Genomic DNA, 24,680 nt, shown 5'->3' with positions numbered 1-24,680 from the left:
AGAGAGAAAGGTCTTCCTTTGCTGTTGGTTCACCCTCCAATGGCCGCCGTGGCCGGCGCACCGCGCTGATCCGATGGCAGGAACCAGGAGCCAGGTGCTTTTCCTGGTCTCCCATGGGGTGCAGGGCCCAAGCACCTGGGCCATCCTCCACTGCACTCCCTGGCCACAGCAGAGAGCTGGCCTGGAAGAGGGGCAACCGGGACAGAATCCGGCGCCCCAACCGGGACTAGAACCTGGTGTGCCGGCGCCGCTAGGCGGAGGATTAGCCTAGTGAGCCGTGGCGCCGGCCCTTAACACTGATTTAAAAAAAAAAAAAAAACTCAGAAAAATCGAGAAAGACTATGCACAAAAAAGCTATAGCTGATATACTTCCTGGTCAAAGACTGAACCAATGCTTCCCTCCTAAGGTTGGGAACAACGCAAGGATGTCTGTCCACTGTCAAAGCTCTTATTCAATAAAACGCTGGAAGTTCTGTCATCGGAGGAAAGGCCGTGGAAGCCGTGGTGGTCTTGTCTTCACCAAGAAAGAATTCAGGCGTGAGACAGAGAGTGAAGTAATAAGGCTTTATTGGGGATAGGGCATCCATCAGAACTGAAGGGACAGAGAGCGACTGGGGGAGAGTGAGGTTACATGGTTGAATGGAGAGAATACACATGGGCAGGCCAGGCAGTAGGTGCTGGTCTTCAGGCCTGTCTCCACACACACATAGGCTAAATTTCTGACTTCCTACCTAACAGTTCCAGCTAGCACAATATATTACTCTGGTAAAGGAAATAAAGGGACCGGCATTGTGGCCCAGGGGCCTAAGCCGCCACTTTGCAACACTGGCATCCCATATCAGAGTGCAGTGTGCCTTGTTAAAGAAAGAAGACTGCATAGGCCTGAAGCTCCAAGATGTTAACAAATGAATTTCTTTCCTGGTTGCTGCAGTACTAGTTTTGGGGACTCTCTTTCACTCACACAGATTTACAACAAAACAAGTATCTGAATACCTATTAAGCTCCAACTCTGCCATAAGGGCAGGGATATCTGGTGAGCAAAACAGACAGACATGTCCTTAACCCCTATGAAACTTAGAGTTAAAGCACTCCAGGGACTGGTGCTGTGGTGTAGCATGTAGAGCACTGCCTGCAATGCTGGCATCCCAAATGGGCGCCGGTTCAAGTTCCAGCTGCTCCACTTCGGATTCAGCTACCTGCTAATGTGCCTGGGAAAGCAGTGAGAACATGGCCCAAATCCTTGGGCCCCTGTACCCAACATGGGAGACCCAGAAGAAGCTCCTGGCTCCTGGCTTTAGTCTGGCCCAGCCCCGGTCACTGCGGCCATTTGGGGAGTGAATCAGTGGGTGGAAGTGTCACTGGAGGAAACTCTGTGAGGTTCTTGTCTTCATGCAAGAAAGAATTCAGGCATGAGACAGCAAAGTGATAAGGTTTTATAGGGGATAGGGAAGGGATGGGGAGAGAGTGGGGAAAGTGAGGGTACATGGTTGAGTGGAGAGAATACACCTGGGCAGGCCAGGTGGGTGGCTCAGCAAAGAGCAGAGAGCAGAAGGCTGAGCTCCTGGTTTGTTTGGACTTCCCTTGGTTTTTAAAGGTGGAGAGTCCTATCGGGAAGGGTTTGTTGGATGAAAATTGGCAAGTTCCTCCCCTAAATTTCCGACTTCCTACCTAACAGAAGACCTCCCTCTCCATCTCTTGCTCTGTAACCCTGCCTTTTAAATAAATGTCTTTATAAAAAGAAAAAAAAACACTCCTATAAATATACAAGAAGACCCTAGCTAATACTTCCCACTACAAAAGGAAAGATATTTGCATATATGAAACCCAAACTTCCATTTTACAGCTGAAAAAAATTAGATACGTTGAGGCCAGTGTTGTGGCGCATTGCGTGCAGCACTGGCATCCCATGTGAGAGTGGCAGCTCCAGTCCTGGCTGCTTCCCATACAGCTCCGGGCTAATGTGCCTGGGAAAGTAGCAGCAGATGGCACAGCACTTGGGCTCCCGCCACCCACGTAGGGGACTCCCTCCCTGAGGCTCTGCCTTTACAGAGAGGCAGAGAGAGAGAGAGAGAGAGAGAGAATTTTCCATCAGCCGGTTCACTCTCCAAATGTCCACACCTGGGGTGGGCCACGTGAAGTCAGGAGCCGGGAACTCTGCTCGGGGTTTCCTACGTGGGCGGTTTGGGCCCAAGTACTCTTGCCCCCCACGGTGCATTATCAAGGTGTTGGAAGGAAGCTGGGGCCAGGACTCGAACCCAGAAACGCAGGCATTCTGAAGGCGTCCCAAGCGGACGACTTACCCGCCAAAAAGCCCGCCCCTGCTCCTACGTCTGGAGTCAGCACCTGCCTGGTGGCTAAGGGGCTGGAGGCCAGCGGCCCTACAGAGAGGACAGCGAGGCGCCGGGTCTGGGTCCCTGGGACCCTCAGCACGAGGCCTCGCGCAGCGGATCGCTGAGGGTGGTCTGCACGCCTCTTCAACCGGCCGGCGAAGCGCCTGAAGTTACTTCTCGGTCCTCAGAATGACTTCTGGAATAGAATTAGTGCTCAACAAATAATGCGTTTCTGCGGGAGGGTCAATGAATAAGAAATGGACCCTGCCATCCAGGAGCTGAGCGATGATCTCACGACTTTCCGCAAAACACAACAGAACCACCGCAACCACCCCGCCTTTCCCCGCGGCGCTTCCGAGTCCCTACAGGTCGCCAGCCTCACGCGATCCTGAGGCGAAATCTGTCGGCTCGCGCCGGCGGAGAGGCAGCCGGGCGCGCGGGGGAGGCGGCCGGCGGCCGGCGCCCGCCCCCCGCGCCGCGCGCGTCCCCGCCCCTCGCCCGTCTGCGCGTCGCTCTGGGCTGGCGGCCGCGGCGGCGCGGCGCGCGCGGGTGGGTGGGATCGTGGCGGAGCGCCGGGCGCCGGGGCAGGGGCGAGAGAGCGCCATGGCGGCTGCTGTGGTGGCGGCGGCGGCCTCCGGTGCCCGTGCCGCGGCGACGTGAGGAGGGCCGCCTCTGTTCCGGGACCTAGGAGGCCACAGCTGCCCTGTGCCTTCCACGCGGGCCGCGGCCTCGGCATGGCCGGGATCATTAAGAAGCAGATCCTGAAGCACCTGTCCCGGTGAGAGCGCCAGCGCCGGCCCCAGCCGTCCCGAGGGGTCCTTCCCTTGCCCCTCTGACCTCCTCCCGGTCTCCAGCCCCAAGCCGCGGCTCCGTGGCGGCTCCCGCCCCAACTCGAGCCGTGGCCGCGGGCGCCGACCGTTGTCACCCCTCATTCATCCGTCGCTCGGTGCCCCTTGTTTCCCCCTCCCCACCCTAACAGCCCCCCCCCCCCGGGACCCCTCCCGTCCCCGAAGGGCTCTCCTGGCCTGCAGCCCCATCCTCGCTTCCCACACCTCCGCGCTGGCCGCCCGGCCCTGCCCGGGCCGTCGCTCCCAGGCCCCCACGGAGCCCACCGTCCCCTGCCCGCCCCCGCTGGGTTCCCCCTGCCACCTCTGCCTGGCCCCGCCGCCGCCCCTCCCTCGGGGCCCCAGCCTGCCTCCCGACCCGCCCCACCAGCCGTCCTCTCTCTCCGGACCCTTGATCTCCCCACCCCTGCCCGTTCTGAATGACCCTGCCCCCCAGTCCTGCGTAGCCGCTTCCCCCTCGTCTTTCCATCGCCAGCACTAGTTTTCTGCTTCTCTGAAGCGCTCGGCTCTTCCTGCTCTTGTGTTTGACCCTGTTGCATCACCCTTGAAAAAAGATGTGAGCCCTGCACCCGGGGCTCTTCCTCCCAACTCCTTTCTTCCTCCTCTGCTTCTCTTGTTAGACCAATTGGAGAAAGGTCAGGAGAGTTTGGGATAAAGTTTTGGCAGCCTCCCCTTTAAGAAGATGTGGAGGTTTTTTTGACAGCCTGTGAGAAGTGCCAAAAAGGTCCACTTCTGCTTTGCAGCCTCTTAGTAAGCAGTGTTGTGCCATTCAGTAGTTCGGGCCTGCGTGAGGGAGTTGGCGGGCAAAACAGTTGTCAGCTCAAGCTGGGTGAGTCTGGCCCCTGGGTTAAGGTTGCAGATGGCTGCAAAAATTTGGGCTAGGATTTTGTTTTTTGTTGTTGTTGTTTTGTTTCGCCTGTTTTCACTCTTTATTCCAGGCTAGAATTGGTGGTTAATACCTTCACCAGCCTTTGTGTCTCCAGTGGAGAGTGGTCCAGGGGTTGGCTCCCCAGTGGTTGGTGGTTTTCAGGAGGTGGGATGGGGAATTCCAGTCAACATGGGACACCCAGGCCCTGTGCTGATGTAGCTTTCCGGGTCTTCTCGTGGCTGGGGCGAGTGGTGTGTGAGACACTGTGCCGCTGCTGCATCCCCTTTTCCTGGTCGACACTCTGGCTTATTTGCTATTACTTTGATCTTGGGCTTCAGTTAGTTATTAGATTCAGATACATCTTTTGGCTAATCCCTACTTTATAAAAGAAAAAGCACATTGGAAGCTAAAACTGGAAAATGCCTTTGGACCCTTTACTACAGTTACTTACATTCTTTCTTTAGGTAGTGTTATCTGAGTGTTCCCATGAGTCTGGTTGTTCACTAAAGATTCCAAGGTGGGACTAAAGATCGCTGAATGGTACAGAGAATATTGACTCGAGGAAAACCTTTTTGTTTGCATGGACATAGCATTTTTTGGGCTTAAAGATGATCTCACTGTGTTTAAAAGCCTGGGCTGTTTCTCATTTACTTTCTTCATCTCTAAAATGGGGATAATAGTGTCTAGTTCAAAAGGTTATTGTGAGGATTACAAGATTATATGAGTTTTTTTTAAGGATTTATTAATTATTTTTTGAAAGGCAAAGTAACAGGGAGAGACAGAAAGAGAGAGAACACCCATCTGCTGATTGACTCCCAGATGGCTCAGTAGCCAGGTCTGGACCAGGCCAAAGTCAGGAACCAGGAACTCCATGCTAGTCTGACATGGATGGCAGGGGACCAGGCACCCTGACCATCTTGTGTTGCTTTCCGAGGTGCATCAGCAGGGAGCTGGATTGGAAGTGGAGCAGCCAGAACTCAAACTGGTACTCCATATGGGATGTAGGTGTCAACAAGTAGTGGTTGCTTAACTTACTGTGTCACAGCACCAGCCTTGTATGTGAGTTAATTATGTAAGGAGTTGGCACATGCCTAGCATATGTCAGCGCTCAGTAAAACATGAGCTATGGTTATTTTTGGGACATATTCTTTGTGATAATTGGATACAGCTATAGGCCTCTTCAGAGAAATCCATGTATGCAAAGAGGTAATTTTTAATGTAAGTTTTGTGTGTCAGAGTGGAATTAAGAATCCCTAAAGCACATACCTCTCAAGGTATCCTGAAACTAGGTAGATAACTTGATTTGCTTCAGTGCCTCAGTCTGTGGTGAGGAATGTACAGCCTAGAGGGACAAATGACTTGCCCAAGTTGCATAGGAAGGTAGGACAGTGGAACAGAACCAGCTTCCTAACTCTGGTACTTTCCCCTGTAGTATAGACATATTCTGTGTACCCTCTATGAACACAGGTTGTTTTAAAAGAAAAATTGGTATAGTGTATGCTGACACGTTCAGTGAGTTCTTGGTGGATAAAGTTTTTTTTTTTAGAGGCAGAGTTAGTGAGAGAGAGAGAGAGAGAGAGAGAGAAAGGTATTCCTTTTCCATTGGTCACCCTCCAAATGGCCGCTACGGCTGGCGTGCTGTGCTGATCTGAAGCCAGGAGACAGGGTGCAGGGCCCAAGGACTTGAGCCATCCTCCACTGCACTCCCAGGCCACAGCAGAGAGCTGGAGTGGAAGAGGAGCAACCGGGACAGAATCCGGTGCCCCGACCAGGACTAGAAACGGGGTGCCGGCGCCGCAGGCAGAGGATTAGCCAAGTGAGCCATGGCGCCGGCCTCTTTTTAGATTTTCTTTTTTTTTTTTTTGACAGGCAGAGTGGACAGTGAGAGAGAGAGACAGAGAGAAAGGTCTTCCTTTGCCGTTGGTTCACCCTCCAATGGCCGCCGCGGCCAGTGCGCTGCGGCCGGCGCACCGCGCTGATCCGATGGCAGGAGCCAGGAGCCAGGTGCTTTTCCTGGTCTCCCATGGGGTGCAGGGCCCAAGCACCTGGGCCATCCTCCACTGCACTCCCGGACCACAGCAGAGAGCTGGCCTGGAAGAGGGGCAACCGGGACAGAATCCGGCGCCCCGACCGGGACTAGAACCTGGTGTGCCGGCGCCGCTAGGCGGAGGATTAGCCTAGTGAGCCACGGCGCCGGCCTCTTTTTAGATTTTTAAAGATTTATTTTATTTATTTGAAAGAGTTACAGAGAGAGGTAGAGACAGAGAGAGAGGTCTTCCATCTGCTGGTTTACTCCCCAGATGGCCGCAACGGCTGGAGCTGAACTGATCCGAAGCCAGGAGCCAGGAGCCTCTTCCAGGTCTCCCACATGGGTGCAGGGACCCAAGGACTTGTGCCATCTTCTACTGCTTTCCCAGGCCATAGCAGAGAGCTGGATCGGAAGAGGAGCAGCCGGCACTAGAACCAGCGCCCATATGGGATGCCAGCGCTTCAGGCCAGGGCTTTAACCCGCTGCGCCACAGTGCCGGCCCCTAAAGTATCTTTTTAAAAATGAAGTAAAGATAAGTATGCTAGACACTGGGGGGAAGTGTGTTTTTTTCAGCCTTGGGCAGGTGCCTGAGAAGGAAGAGGTTATCGTTGTGATTTCGGGTCTCCAGGAAGAGGTATTAGGACTCCGCAGTCTGACTGGGGGAAAGGCCAGACTTCTGCAGATTTTGTGTTGTTTAACTTGGAAAAGCTGCCTGATTATGTGTGTCGTTCATGTCTCTGTGTAGGCCTCGTCACACACAGAGGTTAGCCTGTTTGGGGAGGAACTATGGCCCTGTGGCTTGTCAGATCTGATTGGGAAAGCGAGAAGGGAAGGTATATGGAGTTACTGTGTTAAATATTATAGGTGTTTGATAATTGCTTGTTGCTGATGATAACAATGCCATTTGACCTGGAGGAGAATGTCCTAGAAGAGACAGGATAGCCCAGTGACTCTTGTGTCTAATTTTAGGCACAAAATTTCAGATAATAAAGTGTATTATTGGAATGCAGCTTCCTTATTAGTATTATGCACTTAATAGTAGTGTAAAAACTGGGGCCTCAGGTTTTTATTTTTGCTTATTTTCACTCCTTACTCCGGGCACTAATCTGGGCACTGGGGATGCAGCAGGAAGAAACACAAATGTCTTCTTAAGGCTTTCACCCTTGGCTTAGATGACTGCTGCTCAATACAAATCGCTTTATTGCACAGTATTCAGTTTAAATAAATCCAGGAAGAGACCTTTACTTAGAAACACAAAGTAATCATTGATTTTAGAATTATCAAAATTGGTTTTTCACTTGATTAGATTATTCTTGTTTGAGATCACTTTAGCTCATGACCTTTTATTATACAAGCAAGAGGAAATGTGATTGATTATGGAATATGTCAAGAGACCATGGCTCACAGGAAGAGCATGGGCTCTGCGCTCTACAAGCCAGAGTCGCCTTCCCGCTCAGCCACTGATGAGCAGGGCAGCCTTAATCTCTTTATCTCTTAACGATAAGAATAAGGAAGACTCATACCACCTAATCTATGTTTTGGAGAACTGGGGATAAAATATTTATTTGTAATTTTTGACATGTAAAGAAGTATTTAATAAGGAGTAGCTACATAGCCATAGCTTGTAGTAGAGATATCACCACATCACATACCACAGAAAGCCAAATGCCTCTTTTAGTTTTTCATTTAAAAAATTATTTTTTTAATTTATTTTTTTTGACAGGCGGAGTTGGAGAGAGACAGAGAGAAAGGTCTTCCTTCTGTTGGTTCACCCCCAAATGGCTGCTACAGCCGGCGCGCTGTGCCGATCCAAAGCCAGGAGCCAGGTGCTTCCTCCTGGTCTCCCATGGGGTGCAGGGCCCAAGGACTTGGGCCATCCTCCACTGCCTTCCCGGGCCACAGCAGAGAGCTGGACTGGAAGAGGAGCAACCGGGACAGAATCCGGTGCCCCAATCGGGACTGGAACCCTGGGTGCCGGCACCACAGGTGGAGGATTAGGCTAGTGAGCCGCGGCACCGGCCTGATTTAAAACTTTTTTAAGAGATTTATTTATTTGAAAGATAAGAGACAGAGTAGAGGTGTGGGAGGTGTGGGGAGGTGAATTTTCCATCCGCTGGTCCACTCCTCAAATAGTTGAAATGACAGGGGCTGAGCCAGGCCTTTAAAAGCAGGAGCTCAGAACTCTATTTGGGTCTCCCACCTGGCTAGCAAGGGCCTAAGTATTTGGGCTGTCATCTACTGTTTTCCCAGGCACAGTAGCAAGGAGCTGGATTGGAAGTGGCACAGCTGAGTTGCGCTGGTACTGTGATATGGGATACCAGTGGTGGCTTAACCTGCTGTACCCCAATACCAGCCCCTCTAAATGCCTCTTTTAGAAACCCATCAGACTTCTAGACTTCTTAATTATTTACTCTAAATGACTGCAGGAAATGTGATCTTGAGTGACAGACATGGCTGATAAACATGATAGATATTTTAAAATATAAATGTAATTCAGACAAATTTTTTAATAACTTCTTTTTTTAAAGATTTATTTATTTTTTTGAAAGGAAGAATTACAGAGGCAGAGGCAGAGAGAGAGAGAGGTCTTCCATCCACTGGTTTACTCCCCAGATGGTGGCAATGGCTAGAGCTGAATCAATCCTAAGCCAGGAGCCAGGAGCTTCTTCTTTGGTCTCCCACGTGGGTGCAGGGGCCCAAGGACTTGGGCCATCTTCTACTGCTTTCCCAGGTCATAGCAGAGAGCTGGATCAGAAGTGGAGCAGCCGGGACTTGAACCGGTCCCCATATGGGATGCTGGCACTGCAGGTGGTGGCTTTACCCGCTACCCCACAGCACTGGCCCCCAGAGACATAGATTTCAGAATCCCTTTTGGACATGAAGAGATCCTGACTGTGAGCTCAGCCCTCTTAGTTCATGCTCAGTGCCTCTATTCATTATTAGTCATCATCCTGAAGAACATTGAAGAGCTGGGAGGATCTTGGATCACTGGGACCAATGGCTCATTAGGAGCCCCAGGCTCAGAGGGCTGACTGCTTTTTCAAGACTTATTTAGATGGAGGTTTATAGGACTTCGGTTATTATCACTTTCATTTCCTGAATTTTGTGCGTTTTCTAGTAACAGTCAAATCATACATGTTATTTCCCTTTCTCATTTTCTTTTTTAAAAAAAGTTTAGTTTATTCTACTTGAAAGAGAGACAGAATTGTCCATTTCCTGGCTCACTTTCTTTCTTTCTTTTTTTTTTTTTTTTTTAATTTTTGACAGGCAGAGTGGACAGTGAGAGAGAGAGACGGAGAGAAAGGTCTTCCTTTGTCGTTGGTTCACCCTCCAATGGCCGCCGTGGCCGGCACGCTGCGGCTGGCGCACCACGCTGATCCGATGGCAGGAGCCAGGTACTTAGCCTGGTCTCCCGTAGGGTGCAGGGCCCAAGCACTTGGGCCATCCTCCACTGCACTCCCTGGCCACAGCAGAGAGCTGGCCTGGAAGAGGGGCAGCCGGGACAGAATCCGGCGCCCCGACTGGGACTAGAACCTGGTGTGCGGGCGCTGCAAGGCGGAGGATTAGCCTAGTGAGCCGCGGCGCCAGCCCCCTGGTTCACTTTCAAAATGTCTACAATAGCCAGAGCTGGACTGGGCAAAAGCCAGGTGCGAGGAGTCTTTCCAGGTCTCCCACATGGGCAGAGGAGCAAAGTACTTGGGCCATCATCCTCTGTGTACCAGGATGAATTAGCAGGAAGCTGGTTCAGAAGCAGAGGAGCCGGGACTCCAGCACTCTGATGAGGGATGCAGGTGTTACAAGCAGTGGTTTAACTTACTATGCCACAATGCCCACTCCTCCCTTTCTCATTTTTTTTCTTTTTTTTATTAAATTTTATTTATTTATTTGAGAGGTAGAGTTACAGACAGAGGGAAAAACAGAGAAAAAGGTCTTCCATTCTGTGGCTTCTCAAAATGACCACAAGGCAAGAGCTGAGCCAACCCGAAGCCAGGAGCTGGGAGCTTCTTCCGGGTCTCCCCCGTGAGTACAGTGCCCAAGCACTTGAACCATCTTCTACTGCTTTCCCATAGCAGAGAGGGGGATTGGAAGAAGAGCAGCTGGGACTTGAACCGATGCCCATATGTGATGCCGTTGCTGCAGGTGGAGGCTTAGCCCACTACGCCACAGCACTGGCCTCCTCTCATTTTCTTATGTTACTTCAAAGTAAAGCACTTTTATTTACTTACCAAATATTTAAGAATAGCCAACTTTGCTAAAAAGCACTTCATGAATCTTAGGACAGTAATCCTAGGAAATAGATACTATTATCACTTTATATATATATATATATATATATGTATGTATATGTATATGTATATGTATATGTATATATGTGTATATATATATCATTTTATATATGAAGAAATGAAGAACTACTTTATAAGTGAAGAAATGAGTCAGAGAAAGGTTAAATAACTTGTCAAAGTTATAACTAGTAAATGATGAATCTGAAATGCACACTCAGACCCCAAGATTCCAGATTGTTTAAATGGTATAAGTGTTACTTACCTACTATTTCCAACTGGATATACCATGTCACCAGCACTCACTTGAAGAATGGCAACCAAGAAACCTCCCATCCCATATTTATTTATTTGAGAGGCAGAGTTACAGAGAGAGAGAGACAGAGAGAGAGAGAGAGAGAGAGAGGTTTTCACTGCTGGTTCACTCCCCAAATGGCTGCAATGGCTGGAGCTGAGCCAGGAGTTTCCTCCGGGTCTCCCATGTGCGTACAGGGGCCCAAGCACTTGGGCCATCTTCCGTTGCTTTCCCAGACCAGCTCCCTGTTAATGAAGTGGAGCAGCCAGGACTCCAATCAGTAAAGCCCAAGACAGGTGGCAGCTTTACCCACTATGCCACAGTGCTGGCCCCTTCCTGTAATATCCTGTACTGGGAATGGATGAGATGCTTGGCTCTCTGTATTTAATCATCTTTTACACTAAAACACTGGAAAGGCATTTGTTTTTCTTGAATATTGGGTCTTCAGACTACCTTGGGTATTAAGTAGCTTGTCTCTGCACTGTAATTGTAGTAACCATGAGCATACCATTTCATCTCTACTAGAGAAGCAAAATTTGGAATTATATAGCTTTTCTTTTTAACAGAAAAAGTATTAATTTTTATCTGAAAAGCAAAGGGGAGAGTAGATATCTTTGATCTCCTGGTTCACTCTCCAAATACCCACAACAGCTGGGCTGGGCCAGGCTGAAGCCAGAAGTCTGGGATCCAGTCTGGGTCTTTCATGGGGTGGCAGATACCCAATACTAGAGCCATCGCCTGCTAGCTCCTGGGGCGTGCATTAACAGGGAGCCGAACTGTGGCCGCTTAACCATTGCACTAAACTCCCTCTACAGATTGCATAGCTTTCTATTACAATCTTTCTTCTTTTTATAGTACAATGGTCACTTTGTGTCTTGAGGAACAGATGTTTGGCCCAACTTTGGGCTACTTGTGATGCCTTCATCCCTTATCAGAGTGCCCGAGTTCGTTCACTGGCTCTGCTTCGGCTTCTAGCTTCTTGCTTACATACACTCTGGGAGGCTGCAGGTGATGATTCAAGTAACTGGGTCCCTGCCACTCATAAAGGAGACCTGGATTGAGTTCTTGGCTTTTGGTTGTTACCTAGCCCAGTCCTGGCCATTATGGGCATTTGCAAAGTGAACCAGTAGATGGGAACTCTGTCTCTAAAATAAATTAAATTAAAAAATAAATTTTTCAAAGTATTATTTAGTACGTGTTTGACATGCAACAGCTTAATGTGTGGTTCATGATAATGAAAGTTATATGCTTCAAGAGGCAGGTGTTGTGGCACAGTGGGTGAAGCCACTGCTTGGGACTCCTGCATCCCGTATCAGAGTTATCTGGGCCTGAGTCCTGCCTCTGCTTCTGATCCAGCTTCCTGCTAATGCACCTAGGATGCAGCAGATGATGGCCCAATACCTGGGCCCTTGCCATCATGTGAAACACTAGGATGAAGTTCCTAGTTCTTGGTTTTGGCATTACCCAGCCCTGGCTGTTGTGGGCATTTGGAGAGTGAACCAGTAGATGGAAGATTTCTCTGTCTCTCCCTCTCTTTTGTCATTATGCCTGACAAATCAATCCATCCATTCCATCCATCAGTATTTTTTTTTTTTAATATTACCTGGGGGCCAGTACTGTGGTGTAGCGAGTTAAACTGCCTCCAGCAGTGCCAGCATCCATATGTTTGCCAGTTTGTGTCTGGCTGTTCCACTTCCTAGCCAGCTCCTGCTAGCACACCTGGGAAAACGGCAGAAGATGGCTCAAGTCCTTAGGCCCCTCCCACCCATGTGGGAGACCTGGATGAAGCTCTTGAATACTGGTTTCAGTCTGGCCCAGCCTTGGTTGTTGTGGCCATCAAGTAGTGAACCAGCAGATAGAAGACCTCTTTCTCTCTCTCTCCCCCTCTCTCTCTTTGTAACTCTGCCTTTCGAATGAATAAATAAATAAGGACCTGATTGAATAATAGTCTGTGAGTATGGTATTAATCAGTGAAAAGAAAAATAATCCTTTTTTTTTTTTAAAGATTTATTTATGGGGCCAGTGTGTAGTATAGTAGGTAAAGCCTCTGCCTGCAGTGCCGGCATCCCATATGGGCGCTAGTTTGAGTTCCGGCTGTTGCACTTCCCATCCAGCTCTCTGCTATGCCCTGGGGAAATAGTAGAAGATGGCCCGTACCCTCATGGGAGGCCTCGCTTTGGATTGGCCCAGCTCTGGCCATTGTGGTCATTTTGGGAGTGAACTAGTGGATGTAAGACCTCTCTGTATCTCTGCCTCTGCCTCTCTGTAACTCTGCCTTTCAAATAAATAAATAAATCTTAAAAAATTATTTATTTATTTGAAAGTCTGAGTGGATGCCAGTACTGCAGATGGTGGCTTAACCTGCTGAGCCACAGCACCGGCCCCAAGATTCTTTTTATCACAGTTTAATTTCTTTATACCTGCTGGAGGCTGGTTTCTATGATAGCAGGGCTTGTGTCTTTTGATTGCTTTGAAACCAAAGACTTCGACAGTGCTTGGAGTGGATGAAGTGGGTGTGGGAAAAGGCATGTGGTATGAGAGTGTGTGCTTGGAGCTCAGGGAACCTTAGACTTGGAAGGGAGGCTAAGAAGACAAGGGCACCCAGATCAGCCAGTGTCATTACAAGGCCTTTTATCTCTGTGTAGTGGAGAAAAGTTCTTGCTCCTGGTGGTGATCACAGTTACCTAAGAACCTTTTCCAGTGTTTGTAAGCAATCAAATCAAATCAGTGTCTTTAGTAAAGGGGACATCTAAAGTGTAATATTAACACATATTAGTAAGTTAGGTGAAGGGTATATAGTTTGTACTTACTTTCTAGATACATAAGCGCTAGGTATTGTAACTATTTCTTGAGTTGATGTACTTGTTTTATTGCTTTTATCAGTAATATTTTTACATGATGTGCTGTCTGTAAGTACATTAGTTATGTGTAGCTTGGCTGCCAGCCTGGCATTTAAAAAATTATGGAGAGGGGCTGGCACTGTGTGGTGCAGCAGGTTAAAGCCTTGGCCTGCAGTGTCATCATCTCATATTGGTGTGGGTTCTATCTCCTGCTGCTCCACTTCCAATCCAGCTCCCTGCTAATGTGCCTGGGAAGGTAGCGGAGGATGGCCCAAGTCCTTATCCCTCTGCACTCATGTGGGAGACTCAGAAGAAGCTCCTGGCTTCGGATCAGCTCAGCTCTGGCTGTTGTGGTCATTTGGGGAGTGAATCAGCGGATAGAAGACCTCTTTGTCTCTCCCTCTCTCTCTGTAACTCTGTCTTTCAAATAAATAAATCCTTAAAAAAATTATGGCGAACATTGATGGTGAGATTTTTTTTTTTTTTTGACAGGCAGAGTGGACAGTGAGAGAGACAGAGAGAAAGGTCTTCCTTTTTCCGTTGGTTCACCTCCCAATGGCCGCTGTGGCCGGCGCACTGCACTGATCCGAAGCCAGGAGCCAGTTCAGATCTCCCATGTGGATGGTAGACATGCAATTACTTGGCCCCATCACAGTTGCTTCCCAAGATCCTTATTGGCTAAAAGCTGGAGTCAGGAGCTGGGAGTCAAAGCTAGGCACTCTGATGTGGAATGTGGGGCCTTGTAACTTCTAGGCTAAATCCCTGCTTCTAGGAGTGATTTCTTTTGCATTCCTTTGGAGTGAGATCTTAATAAATTTCTTTATATGAGAAGCAGAGAGGTAGGAGGGGTGGGGTGAGAGAGAGAGAGAGAGCGAGCGATTCCCATTTCCCCCTCAAATGTCCACAATGGCCAGGGCCATTGCCAGAATCCAGGAACACAGTACAGATCTTCCATGTGGGTGGCATGTATCCAACTACTTAAGCCATCACCTGCTGCCCCCCAGGTTATGTGCGAGCAGGAAGCTGGAATTGGGAGAGCCAGGCACTCCGATGTGGTAGATGGGCGTCATAACTGTCAGCTTAACTGCTAGGTCAGCTGCCCATCCCTGGTCCTTACACTGTTTGTCAACAATGATTGTTTTTGGTAGTCACAGTGATTGAAGGGTGCTATCAGCATTTCATGGTTGGAGAGAAGGTAGGGATACTGATGTACTGGAATAGGCAGAATAATCTTACATAAAGAGGCATTGTCTCTCATCTCTTTTAACTTTTCAGTGTTGTTAGATGTTTATGTTTAGATTAAATGAGCCTGGAATCTAACTTTGTTTTACATAAAACCACAAATATTGCACAGCTTTCAACTGTTTTAAATATTCTAGGACAATTATTGTGAGGGAAGATTGTTTTGAATTTTACCAATTTGTCACCAATTTAGTGACACCCACTAAAGCTCCTTGCTTTGGCCCGGCCCAGCGCTGGCTGTTGTGGCCATCTGGGGAGTGAACCAGTGGTGGGAGATCTCTCTTTGTCTCTCCCTCTCTTTCTCAGTCACTCTGACTTTCAAACAAATAAATAAGTAAATAAATTATTAAAAATGTATAAAGTTTTAAATTTTTAGAAAATGTGTAAAGTGCTTAGGAAAGCACCTGCAATAAAGTAAGCAGTTAATAAATGTTAGCTATTATTTTTAAAATGAGTTCTTAGAGAAATATTATCCTTATTCAGCTTATCTAGATGATGGTTGTATTGTGTGTTTTTAGAATGTACTGATTTTTCTCCCTCCCTTCCTTTTAAAACACTTTGCACCTTCTAATTATCTGTAATGGGAAGGGTGTGCCTTTTAACCTAGCCTCACAGAAGAGCTTCTTTCCATGTTGGTAGATGATACTCCTAAAACTGGTTTAACATGTCTGGTTAATCGGACACATTATAGTTGGTTTGTAATGTATTAAAGAATGTGGACGGATTGTTGGATATGCCTCTTAATTCATTTCACTTACTTGGTATTATCATTGTTTTGTGATTATTATCAACTCATTCACTAGTCCACGTGTCCACCAGTAGAGGAATTGTTTTCAAAAAAAAAAAAAAAAAATTATTAAAATGGAGGCAGGAAGAACTAGAAAGAAACCTGGATAAATATTTGATGGTCTTAAAGAGAGGAAGATTTCTCCAATCATTAAATCAAAAACAAAACTGATAGTTTTACATATGTAAAAAAATGTAAAGATCTTTTCTGTAAAAATAAAAATAAAATTTAAAAACACCATAATCAAGAGTCAAAGGCAAAGAACTAATTTTTTTTTTTTTTTTTTGGCCAGGCAGAGTTAGACAGTGAGAGAGAGAGAGAGAGAGAGTTATAGACAGTGAGAGAGAGAGAGAGAAAGGTCTTCCTTCTGTTGGTACCCCCCCCCCCCACATGGCCATTATGGTTGGCGCTCTGTACCGATCTGAAGCCAGGAGCCAGTTACTTCCTCCTGGTCTCCCATGTGGTGCAGGGCCCAAGCACTTGGGCTATCCTCCACTGCACTCCCGGGCCACAGCAGAAAGCTGGACTGGAAGAGGAGCAACCGGGACAGAATCCGGCGCCCCGACCGGGACTAGAACCTGATATGCCAGTGCTGCAGGCAGAGGATTAGCCTATTGAGCCGCTTGCCTCTTAAAACAAGCATACATGGTCAAAATTAGGGCCACTTGTGCTCATAAATTAAGGACAGACTCAGTGCATGTATAATTTCCCTTTTCTCTCAGTTTCTTTCTTGGACAGTTTTCAAAGCCTAGACAATCAGTGTGTCAGATTTCTCTAAATAGTTGTTACAGGGGGTACCATGAAGAACCTATTGTTGAGGTGGGTGTTGTGGTATAGCAAGTTAAGCCACAGCCTGAGATGCCAGCATCCCATATGGGCGCATGTTCATGTCCTGACTCCCTGCTAATGGTCTGGAAAAAGCAGTGGAGGATGTCCCAAGTGTTTGGGCCCCTGCCACCCATGTGGGAGACCTGGCTAAATCTCCTGGCTTCTTCCTGGCCCAGTGCTGGCCATTGCAGCCATCTGGAGAGTGAACCAGCAAATGGAAGAGCTCTCTCTTTCTCTCCCTCTATCACAGTAACTCTGCCTTTCAAATAAATAAATGAATCTTTTTTTTTTTTTTTTTAAAGAACCTATTTTGGGCTGGTGCTGTGATATAGAGGGTTAAGCTGCTGCCTACAACACAGGCATCCCGTATGGATGCTAATATGAGTGCTGGTTTCTCCACTTCTGATCCAGCTACCTATTAATGTTCCTGGGAAAGCAGTAGAAGATGGCACAAGTCCTTGGGCCCCTGTACCCATGTGGGAGACCCGGAAGAAGCTCCTGGCTCCTTGCTCCTGGCTTCTGGCTTTGGCCTGGCTCTGCTAACCATTGCTGCCACCTGGAGGGGGAGAACCAGCAGATGGAAGATATCTCCACCCCTCTCTGTAACTTTGCCTTTCAAATAAAAGAAATCTTCTTTAAAAAATGACCTATTCTTTTAAAAATTTTATAAACATTTAAATATTTATTTCATTTATTTGAAAGAGAGATGCAGAGAATGAGAGATTGATCTTAATCTGTTTAACTGATTCTTTCATCTGCGGCCAAACCACCCTGAATGGACCCGATTTCCTCTGATCTCGGAAGCTAAGCAGGATTGGGCCTGGTTACTACTTGGATGGGAGACTGATTCACTCCCCAGATGCCTCCAACAGCTGAGGCCAGGCCAAAACCAGGAGCCTGGAACTCCATGTAGCTCTCCTCTGGAGGTTGCAAGAACCCAAGCGCTTGAGCCATCAATCTGCTTCCTCCCAGGTTGCATGTTAGCATTATGCTGGTTTATAAGCTGAGAAAGGAATATGGGTACTACGATATGGGATATGGGTGTCCCAAGTGATGTGTTAACAGATGTGTCTAATGTCTGCCCGAGAAATACCTATCCTTATCCAGTAGTGATTGGCCACCAACAATGTCTGTTAGTGGGTTAGTCTTCTTTTGCTGACCATTAGCAAATATGTTTTTACTTTGGTAATCCATGCCTGTAAGTGGACTTTTAAATTAGAAATCTAATATTTAGATTTTGTCAACTAATGTCCTTGACCTAAGTTTGGGAATTGTTAAGAAATGAAAGTAACGAAAATAAGGGGAATGTGTTAGGATGACAGAAAATGTTTTTAGCATAGTGAAACATGCCAAGATTTGGTGTAATATCTTAAAGACCAGTGTAGGAACAGAATCTGGGACCTAAACATTATGGGAGCTAAATGGTTGAAGAGTTAATAGAAGGCAGAGGCAGCTGTCTCAGAGTTACAGTTACTGAGGAGTTTGTTCTATGTCCTAATTCTCAAATAATCAATGAAAGGGTAGCTAATTATGTATGAAAGATGCTGCAGCCATAATTCTAGGGGGCAGATATATGACAGTCAATTAGTCGAGGAGTCTGTAGATACATGCCTTAAATGCCATGTACCCTACTAATGGGCCAGATTGCAAGTCTTCAGTTCCAGGACAAAAGATTTGCTCAAACCAAACAGGACTTTAGGGCTTCAGCTAAACAGCATGGCTGTGTGCTCAGAGGAGGGAACTAGTACAGCAGGGCTACTGTTGAGACTTAGGAGAACCTCTGCAGAATCCTTGTTCTGTAGATTGGTCCCAAGCTGTGCAGCCATGGATTGTTGAGCTCTCAAGGGTAGGCAGTCAGTAATAGTTGCTGAGAATGTAAACCAGTATCAATCATGTCTGTAAAGGGAGATCTGGGAGCATTTGGTAAAATGTAAAATTCCACTTCTGTAAATGTGTTCTGTAGAAAAACAAGTAAGAAAACCTGTGAGATTATTTAGTTGTACTTATGAAATCATTGTAAAGGAGAAATTACTTGGGATATTATTAAATTACAGTGCAGGCCGGCGCCGCGGCTCACTAGGCTAATCCTCCGCCTAGCGGCGCCGGCACACCGGGTTCTAGTCCCGGTCGGGGCGCCGGATTCTGTCCCGGTTGCCCCTCTTCCAGGCCAGCCCTCTGCTGTGGCCAGGGAGTGCAGTGGAGGATGGCCCAGGTGCTTGGGCCCTGCACCCCATGGGAGACCAGGAAAAAGCACCTGGCTCCTGGCTCCTGCCATCGGATCAGCGCGGTGCGCCGGCCGCAGCGCGCCAACCGCGGCGGCCATTGGAGGGTGAACCAACGGCAAAGGAAGACCTTTCTCTCTGTCTCTCTCTCACTGTCCACTCTGCCTGTCAAAAAAAAAAAAAAAAAAAAAAAAAAAAAAATTACAGTGCATACATATAGGGATATAGTTTGTATATGACTTTCTAATTATTAGTAAGTATTAAAAATTAAAAATTAAAAAGTAATAATTAAAAATTATTAGTAAGTATTAAAAAGTTGACAATATAAAATGACCAAGATACAGTGTTAATTAAAAATGAAAGCAATCTTAGAAGAGTATATGTGGAGTTATTGCATTTTAAACATCTATCTATAGAATTACTTCTGTATAGTAGAAACTCATTTTTATACCTCTGCATTTTAATTTTTATAATCACATCACCAGCAGAACAAGATATTCCTCATCTGTTTTGCTGCTCTGAGAGGGTGCATTTGTGCACATCTGGTCATATGTGTTTTTGGTTACTCATATCATGGTTACCTTTTGGGGAGTACATGAAATCTAGTAGAAAAAGATTATGCTGGGGCCAGCGCTGTGGTATAGTAGCTTAAGCCTCTGTCTGCCACACTGGCATCCCATATGAGCACCAGTGTGTATCCTGGTTGCTCCTCTTTTGATGCAGCTCTCTGCTTATGGCCTGGGAAAGTAGTAGAAGATGGCCCGAGTGCTTGGGCCCCTGCACCTGCATGGGAAACCAGGAAGATGATCCTGACTCCTGGCTTCAGATTGGCCCAGCTCAGGCTGTTGGGGCCATTTAGAGGGTGAACTAGCAGATAGAAGACCTTGCTCTCTGTCTCTCCCTTTCTCCGTCTATAACTCTGCCTCTCAAATAAAGAAATAAATCTTTTTAAAAAAAAAAAAAAAAAAGTTACAGAGGGGCCAGTGCTGTGGCGTAGAGGGTAAAGCCGCTGCCTGGCATCCCATATGCGTGCTGGTTCAAGTCCAGCTGTTCCACTTCTGATCCAGCTCTCTGCTATGACCTGGGAAAGCAGTAGACAATGGCCCAAGTCTTTGGGCCCCTGCACCCATGTGGGAGACCTGGAACAAACTCCTGGCTCCAGGCTTTGGATCAGCACAGCTCTGGCCTTTGTGGTCATTTGAGGAGTGAACCAGCAGATGGAAGACCTCTCTCTCTCTCTTTCTCTTTCTCTCTCTCTCCTCTTCCTCTCTCTCTCTCTCTCTCTCTCTCTCTCTCTCTCTCTCTCTGCCTCTCCTTCTCTCTCTGTGTAACGCTTTCAAATAAATAAATCTTTAAAAAAAAAAATGCTACAGAGGGGCTGGTGTCATGGCACAATGGGCTAAGCCACTTCCTGCAATGCTGGCCTCCCATGTGAGCACCCGCTGGAGTCCAGCTGCTTATGATCCTACTCCCTGCTAATGTGCCTGGGAAGACATCAGAAGATGGCCCAAGTGCCTGAACCCTGCCACACACATGGGAGACACTGCTGTAATTCCAGGCTCCTGACTTTGGCCCGGCTAAGCCCTGGCTGTTCCCAACACTTGGGGTAGGAACCAGCAGATAGAAGATCTCTGTCTCTGTCTTTCCCCCTCTCTCTGTCACTCTGTTTTCAAATAAATAAATCATTTAAAAAATCTGAGAGGTCAGCACTGTGGTGCAGTGGGTTAAGCTGCTGTCTGAAGTGCTGGCATCCCATATGGATACTGGTTGGAGTCCCGGCTGCTCCGCTTCCAATCCAGCTCCTTGCTAATGTGCCTGGGACAGTAGTGGAGGACAGCCTAAGTCCTTGGGCCCCTGAACCCATATAGGAGACCTAGAAGAAGCTCCTGGCACCTGGCTTCAGACTGGTCCAGCTCTGGCCATTGTGGCCACTTGGGGAGTGAACCAGTGGATGAAAGGTCTCTCCCTCTGTCTCTCTCTCTCTCTCTCTCTAACTCTGCCTCTCAAATAAATAAAATGAATCTTCAAAAACAAAATCTGCTGAAATTCTCATTGGGATTACATTGAATCTATACCTCAATTTAGGTAAATTTGACATACTAACAATAAGGAGTCATCCTGTTCTTGAATATGGTATATACTCAAGGTATGGCATATTTACTTAGGTAATCTTTAACTGCTGTCCCAGTAATGTTTTGTAGTTTTTACTATATTCCATTTCTTAAATTTGTTTCTTCATATTTTCTTTTTACACTATTATAAACATTTCTATTTGTTTGCTGCTAGAAAATAGCAGCAAAAGTGGTATTTTTATACTTGACTTGTATCCCGCAATCATAAATTTAGGTATTGGCTCTAGTAGTTGTTTTGTGGCTTCCTTAGGATTTTCTATGTAAACAAGATCATCTTTTTTTTATTTTTATTTTTTGACAGGCAGAGTGGACAGTGAGAGAGAGAGACAGAGAGAAAGATCTTCCTTTACCGTTGGTTCACCCTCCAATGGCCACTGCGGCCAGCGCGCTGCGGCCGGCGCACCGCGCTGATCTGAAGCCAGGAGCCAGGTGCTTCTCCTGGTCTCCCATGCGGGTGCAGAGCCCAAGGACTTGGGCCATCCTCCACTGCACTCCCGGGCCACAGCAGAGAGCTGGCCTGGAAGAGGGGCAACCGGGACAGAATCCGGCGCCCCGACTGGGACTAGAACGCGGTGTGCTGGCACCACAAGGCGAAGGATTAGCCTATTGAGCCGTGGCGCCGGCATAAGATAATCTTTTACAGTTTTATTTCCAATTCTTTTTAAATTTGTTTTTATTTTTAAAAAGATTTATTTATGTATTTAAAAGGCAGTATTAACAGAGAGAGAGAGAGAGAGAGACAGACAGACCTTCCATCTTCTGGTTCACTCTTCAAATGGCTGCAATGGCTGGGACTGGGCTGGTCTGCAGCCAGGAGCTTCTTTCAGGTGTCCCTCATGGGTACAGGGGCCCAAGCAGGTTGGCCATCTTTGGCTACTTTCCCAGGCACTTAGCAGGGAACTGGATTAGAAGTAGAGCAGATGGGACTTGAACATATTAATCTTGAAAATGAACGAAATGAAAGGATAAGCTATCTACCTTCAACACTAAAAATGAAGCTACCATAATAAAGACTGTGATATTGACATAAGTGTATGTGTGTGTGCGTGTGTGTATATATATCTCAGATGAACAACATATATACATAGACGTGTATATATACATATATATATCTCAGATGAACAAAATAGAAAGTTCAGAAATAAGCCATTGTTTATAAACTACACCTTAAATAACATGACAGTTAAAACACCCAACGTTGTAAACAACAAGAATCTGGAGGAAAGAAAATTTTCTCTAAGAAAGGCGCCTAATCTATATATCAAAGTTTGGAGTATAAAATATATTATGGCAAACCTCTAAGATAGACGCATTCCATCAGGTTATCTGAGATAAATAGCACTGCCATGTTCGTGATTGCTCTGTTTTATTTGGATGATTCAGGGGAACCTGCTGTCTAAGCCAGCTGCTTCAGAGCTGTGTTGTATCCTGTTAAAAGACAAGTTGGTGGTGTAGCTGAGCAGTGAAAGTACTTTGATGCAGATTTATGTAAGCAGTTTAGGAACCAAGGCCTAGGCTGCCATCATTTAATCAGTGGAAAAGATAGTGAAGAGAGCAAATTGTATTTATAGAGATTTTTTAAAAAAATTTTCTCCTAAGGAAGTTTAATGTCTTTCTCTTTCTTTTCTTCTTCTTTTTTTTTTTTTCTTGAAAAGTAGAGACTCAGAGCCAGACAAGCAATCTTCTGTCCACTGGTTCATTCCCCCAAATGCCTGCAACAACTAGGGCTGGGCCAGACTGAAAAGCCCTTCTCCATCTGGGTCTACCACATGAGTGGTACTTGAACCATCATCTGCTGCCTCCCAAGGTGTGCATTAGCAGGAAGTTGGATTAGAAGTGGAGGAGACTTAAACAGGGACTTGAACCAGGCACTCTGACATGGAGTGCTGGTGTCCCAAACAGCTGCTGCTGCTTTTTTTTTTTTTTTTTGACAGATAGAGTTAGACAGTGAGACAGAGAGACAGAGAAAGGTCTTCCTTCCATTGATTCACTCCCCAAATGGCTGCTACGGCCAGAGCTGCGCCGATCTGAAGCCAGGAGCCAGGTGCTTCCTCCTGGTCTCCCATGCGGGTGCAAGGCCCAAGCACTTGCGCCATCCTCCACTGCCTTCCCAGGCCACAGCAGAGAGCTAGACAGGAGGAGGAGCAACCAGGACTAGAACCCAGTGCCCATATGGGATGCCGGCGCCACAGGCGGAGGATTAACCAAGTGAACCACGGCGCCAGCCCCACCAAACAGCTTCTTAACTGCTGTGCCAAATGCCTGCCCCAAGAGTTCAGTTTCTATGGGACCTGGAGCAGGATGAGTATTGTAACTTGCCCCATTAGTAACGAAGGTACTGAATTAGTGGGAGAGTTGAATGAATTCTGGGGTAAGTCCTGTTTCTGACACTTATTTATACCACTGCCTTACTGTGACTCTGGGGCAAATCATTTAGCCTTTGACCATTTGTTTTACTCATTTGCAAATTATAGATGTGGTCCAAGTGATTATTTAGGATCCCTTCTAGCTTTGAAATTCTGAGAATCTTCAAATCTTTCTCAGTTCCCAAAACAGGAACATTTTCTTGATGATGTCTGAGAGCCTTTCTCTGTCATCTCTTTGGCAGATTGCAATCCCCTGGCACAAATGAAACTGGATCAAAATCTGTTTTTCCAACTTGATTTCATCTTAGCATCTACGCTCTGTAACAGTAACAGATGGGCAGAAAATGTTTTCCCACATTTTTGAAGTGGAATAAATAGCAGGCTGCCATTAGCCTTTTTAGCCACCCTTGGACTGAATAGTATCGTCCTTGATTGGGAACACAAATGCCAGATACAGTTTATGCTTAGAGGACTGTGAGGTATAGGAAAAGGTACGCAAGATTATTTTCAAGAATTCACTATCCATTTGCTGCTCCTGGATTGAAGACTGTTGAAGGTGACTTGGAATAGTTGGTTTCATCGTCGCATTGCTGCAGTGTAACCTCACTGTACTCCAGTATGGATGCGGAGCTTGAGCTGTTGCTCCCTGCTTAGGAGCAGGGATTGAGAGAACTGACACTTGGGCCTCGTGTGGTTCTCACAGCAGTGGTTTCCGTGGCCCATCAAACCTCCACAAACCTACCACTGTTGCTGTATGATGCAGGCAGAATCGGGTAAAGAGTTCTCACTGCCTTTTTTGAGACGCTAATAAGGTAGTATCCAATTTTCTTGAACCAGGAAAGTAATTGACAAATGAAAAAGCAGATTTGTACCATTTCTCTCAGGAGAGAAGTGCCCTTGGTGGTCTGGCAGACAGACTTGCACGGGCAGCAGTTCTGAGCATGTACTAGAAGGATTCTTGGTTGTTGAGCAATATTCAGCTTTGGTTGACTACTTCTTACCATCATAGACTCTATGGTGACTAGGGGTCACCGCTAGACTAGTAACAAGTTAATCTGATTGAGTTGCTGAATTGTCAAAAGGTTTTTTATTGTACATTGTCATTTCAGCCCCTGCCCCCAAATTTAGATTTTTTATTCTTTTTTTTTTTTTTTTTTTGGACAGGCAGAGTGGACAGTGAGAGAGAGAGACAGAGTGAAAGGTGTCTTCCTTTGCCGTTGGTTCACCCTCCAATGGCCGCCGTGGCCGGTGCGCTGTGGCCGGCGCACCGCGCTGATCCGATAGCAGGAGCCAGGTACTTATCCTGGTCTCCCATGCGGGTGCAGGGCCCAAGCACTTGGGCCATCCTCCACTGCACTCCCTGGCCACAGCAGAGAGCTGGCCTGGAAGAGGGGCAACCGGGACAGAATCCGGCGCCCCGACCGGGACTAGAACCTGGTGTGCCGGTGCTGCAAGGCGGAGGATTAGCCTAGTGAGCCGTGGCACCGGCGATTTTTTATTCTTATACAGATTAATCAGATTATAAAAAGGGAAAGGATGTTCTCTAACCATTTCGAAATAGCTTATAAATTTATTCTGTGCCAGGTGTGTTTTGCAGGAATTGTCCATAATAT

The 24,680-nt window shown here is 47.0% G+C and overlaps 1 protein-coding gene across 2 annotated transcripts in view; it reads left to right on the top strand.

The window, feature by feature from the left end:
* Nucleotides 1–2,852: 2,852 nt before the first annotated feature.
* The window catches only part of BLTP3A (bridge-like lipid transfer protein family member 3A), a 69,715-nt gene continuing 47,887 nt past the window's right edge, over nucleotides 2,853–24,680 (top strand). The window contains exon 1 of one of the 2 annotated variants that reach the window (XM_051855732.3): nucleotides 2,853–3,108. In XM_051855732.3, the coding sequence (XP_051711692.2) occupies nucleotides 3,065–3,108 (44 nt within the window). In that variant the 5' untranslated portion in view covers nucleotides 2,853–3,064. The remainder of the gene's footprint in view (nucleotides 3,109–24,680) is intronic. The other variant, XM_089334055.1, reaches the window with a different exon arrangement.

The sequence above is a fragment of the Oryctolagus cuniculus genome, chromosome 5 (assembly GCF_051225735.1).
Source record: "Oryctolagus cuniculus isolate XC-2025 breed Fujian yellow rabbit chromosome 5, ASM5122573v1, whole genome shotgun sequence".
Lineage (NCBI taxonomy): Eukaryota > Metazoa > Chordata > Mammalia > Lagomorpha > Leporidae > Oryctolagus > Oryctolagus cuniculus.
The sequence above is the reverse complement of the archived record's forward strand: the minus strand, read 5'-3'. Positions and strand labels throughout refer to the sequence as shown.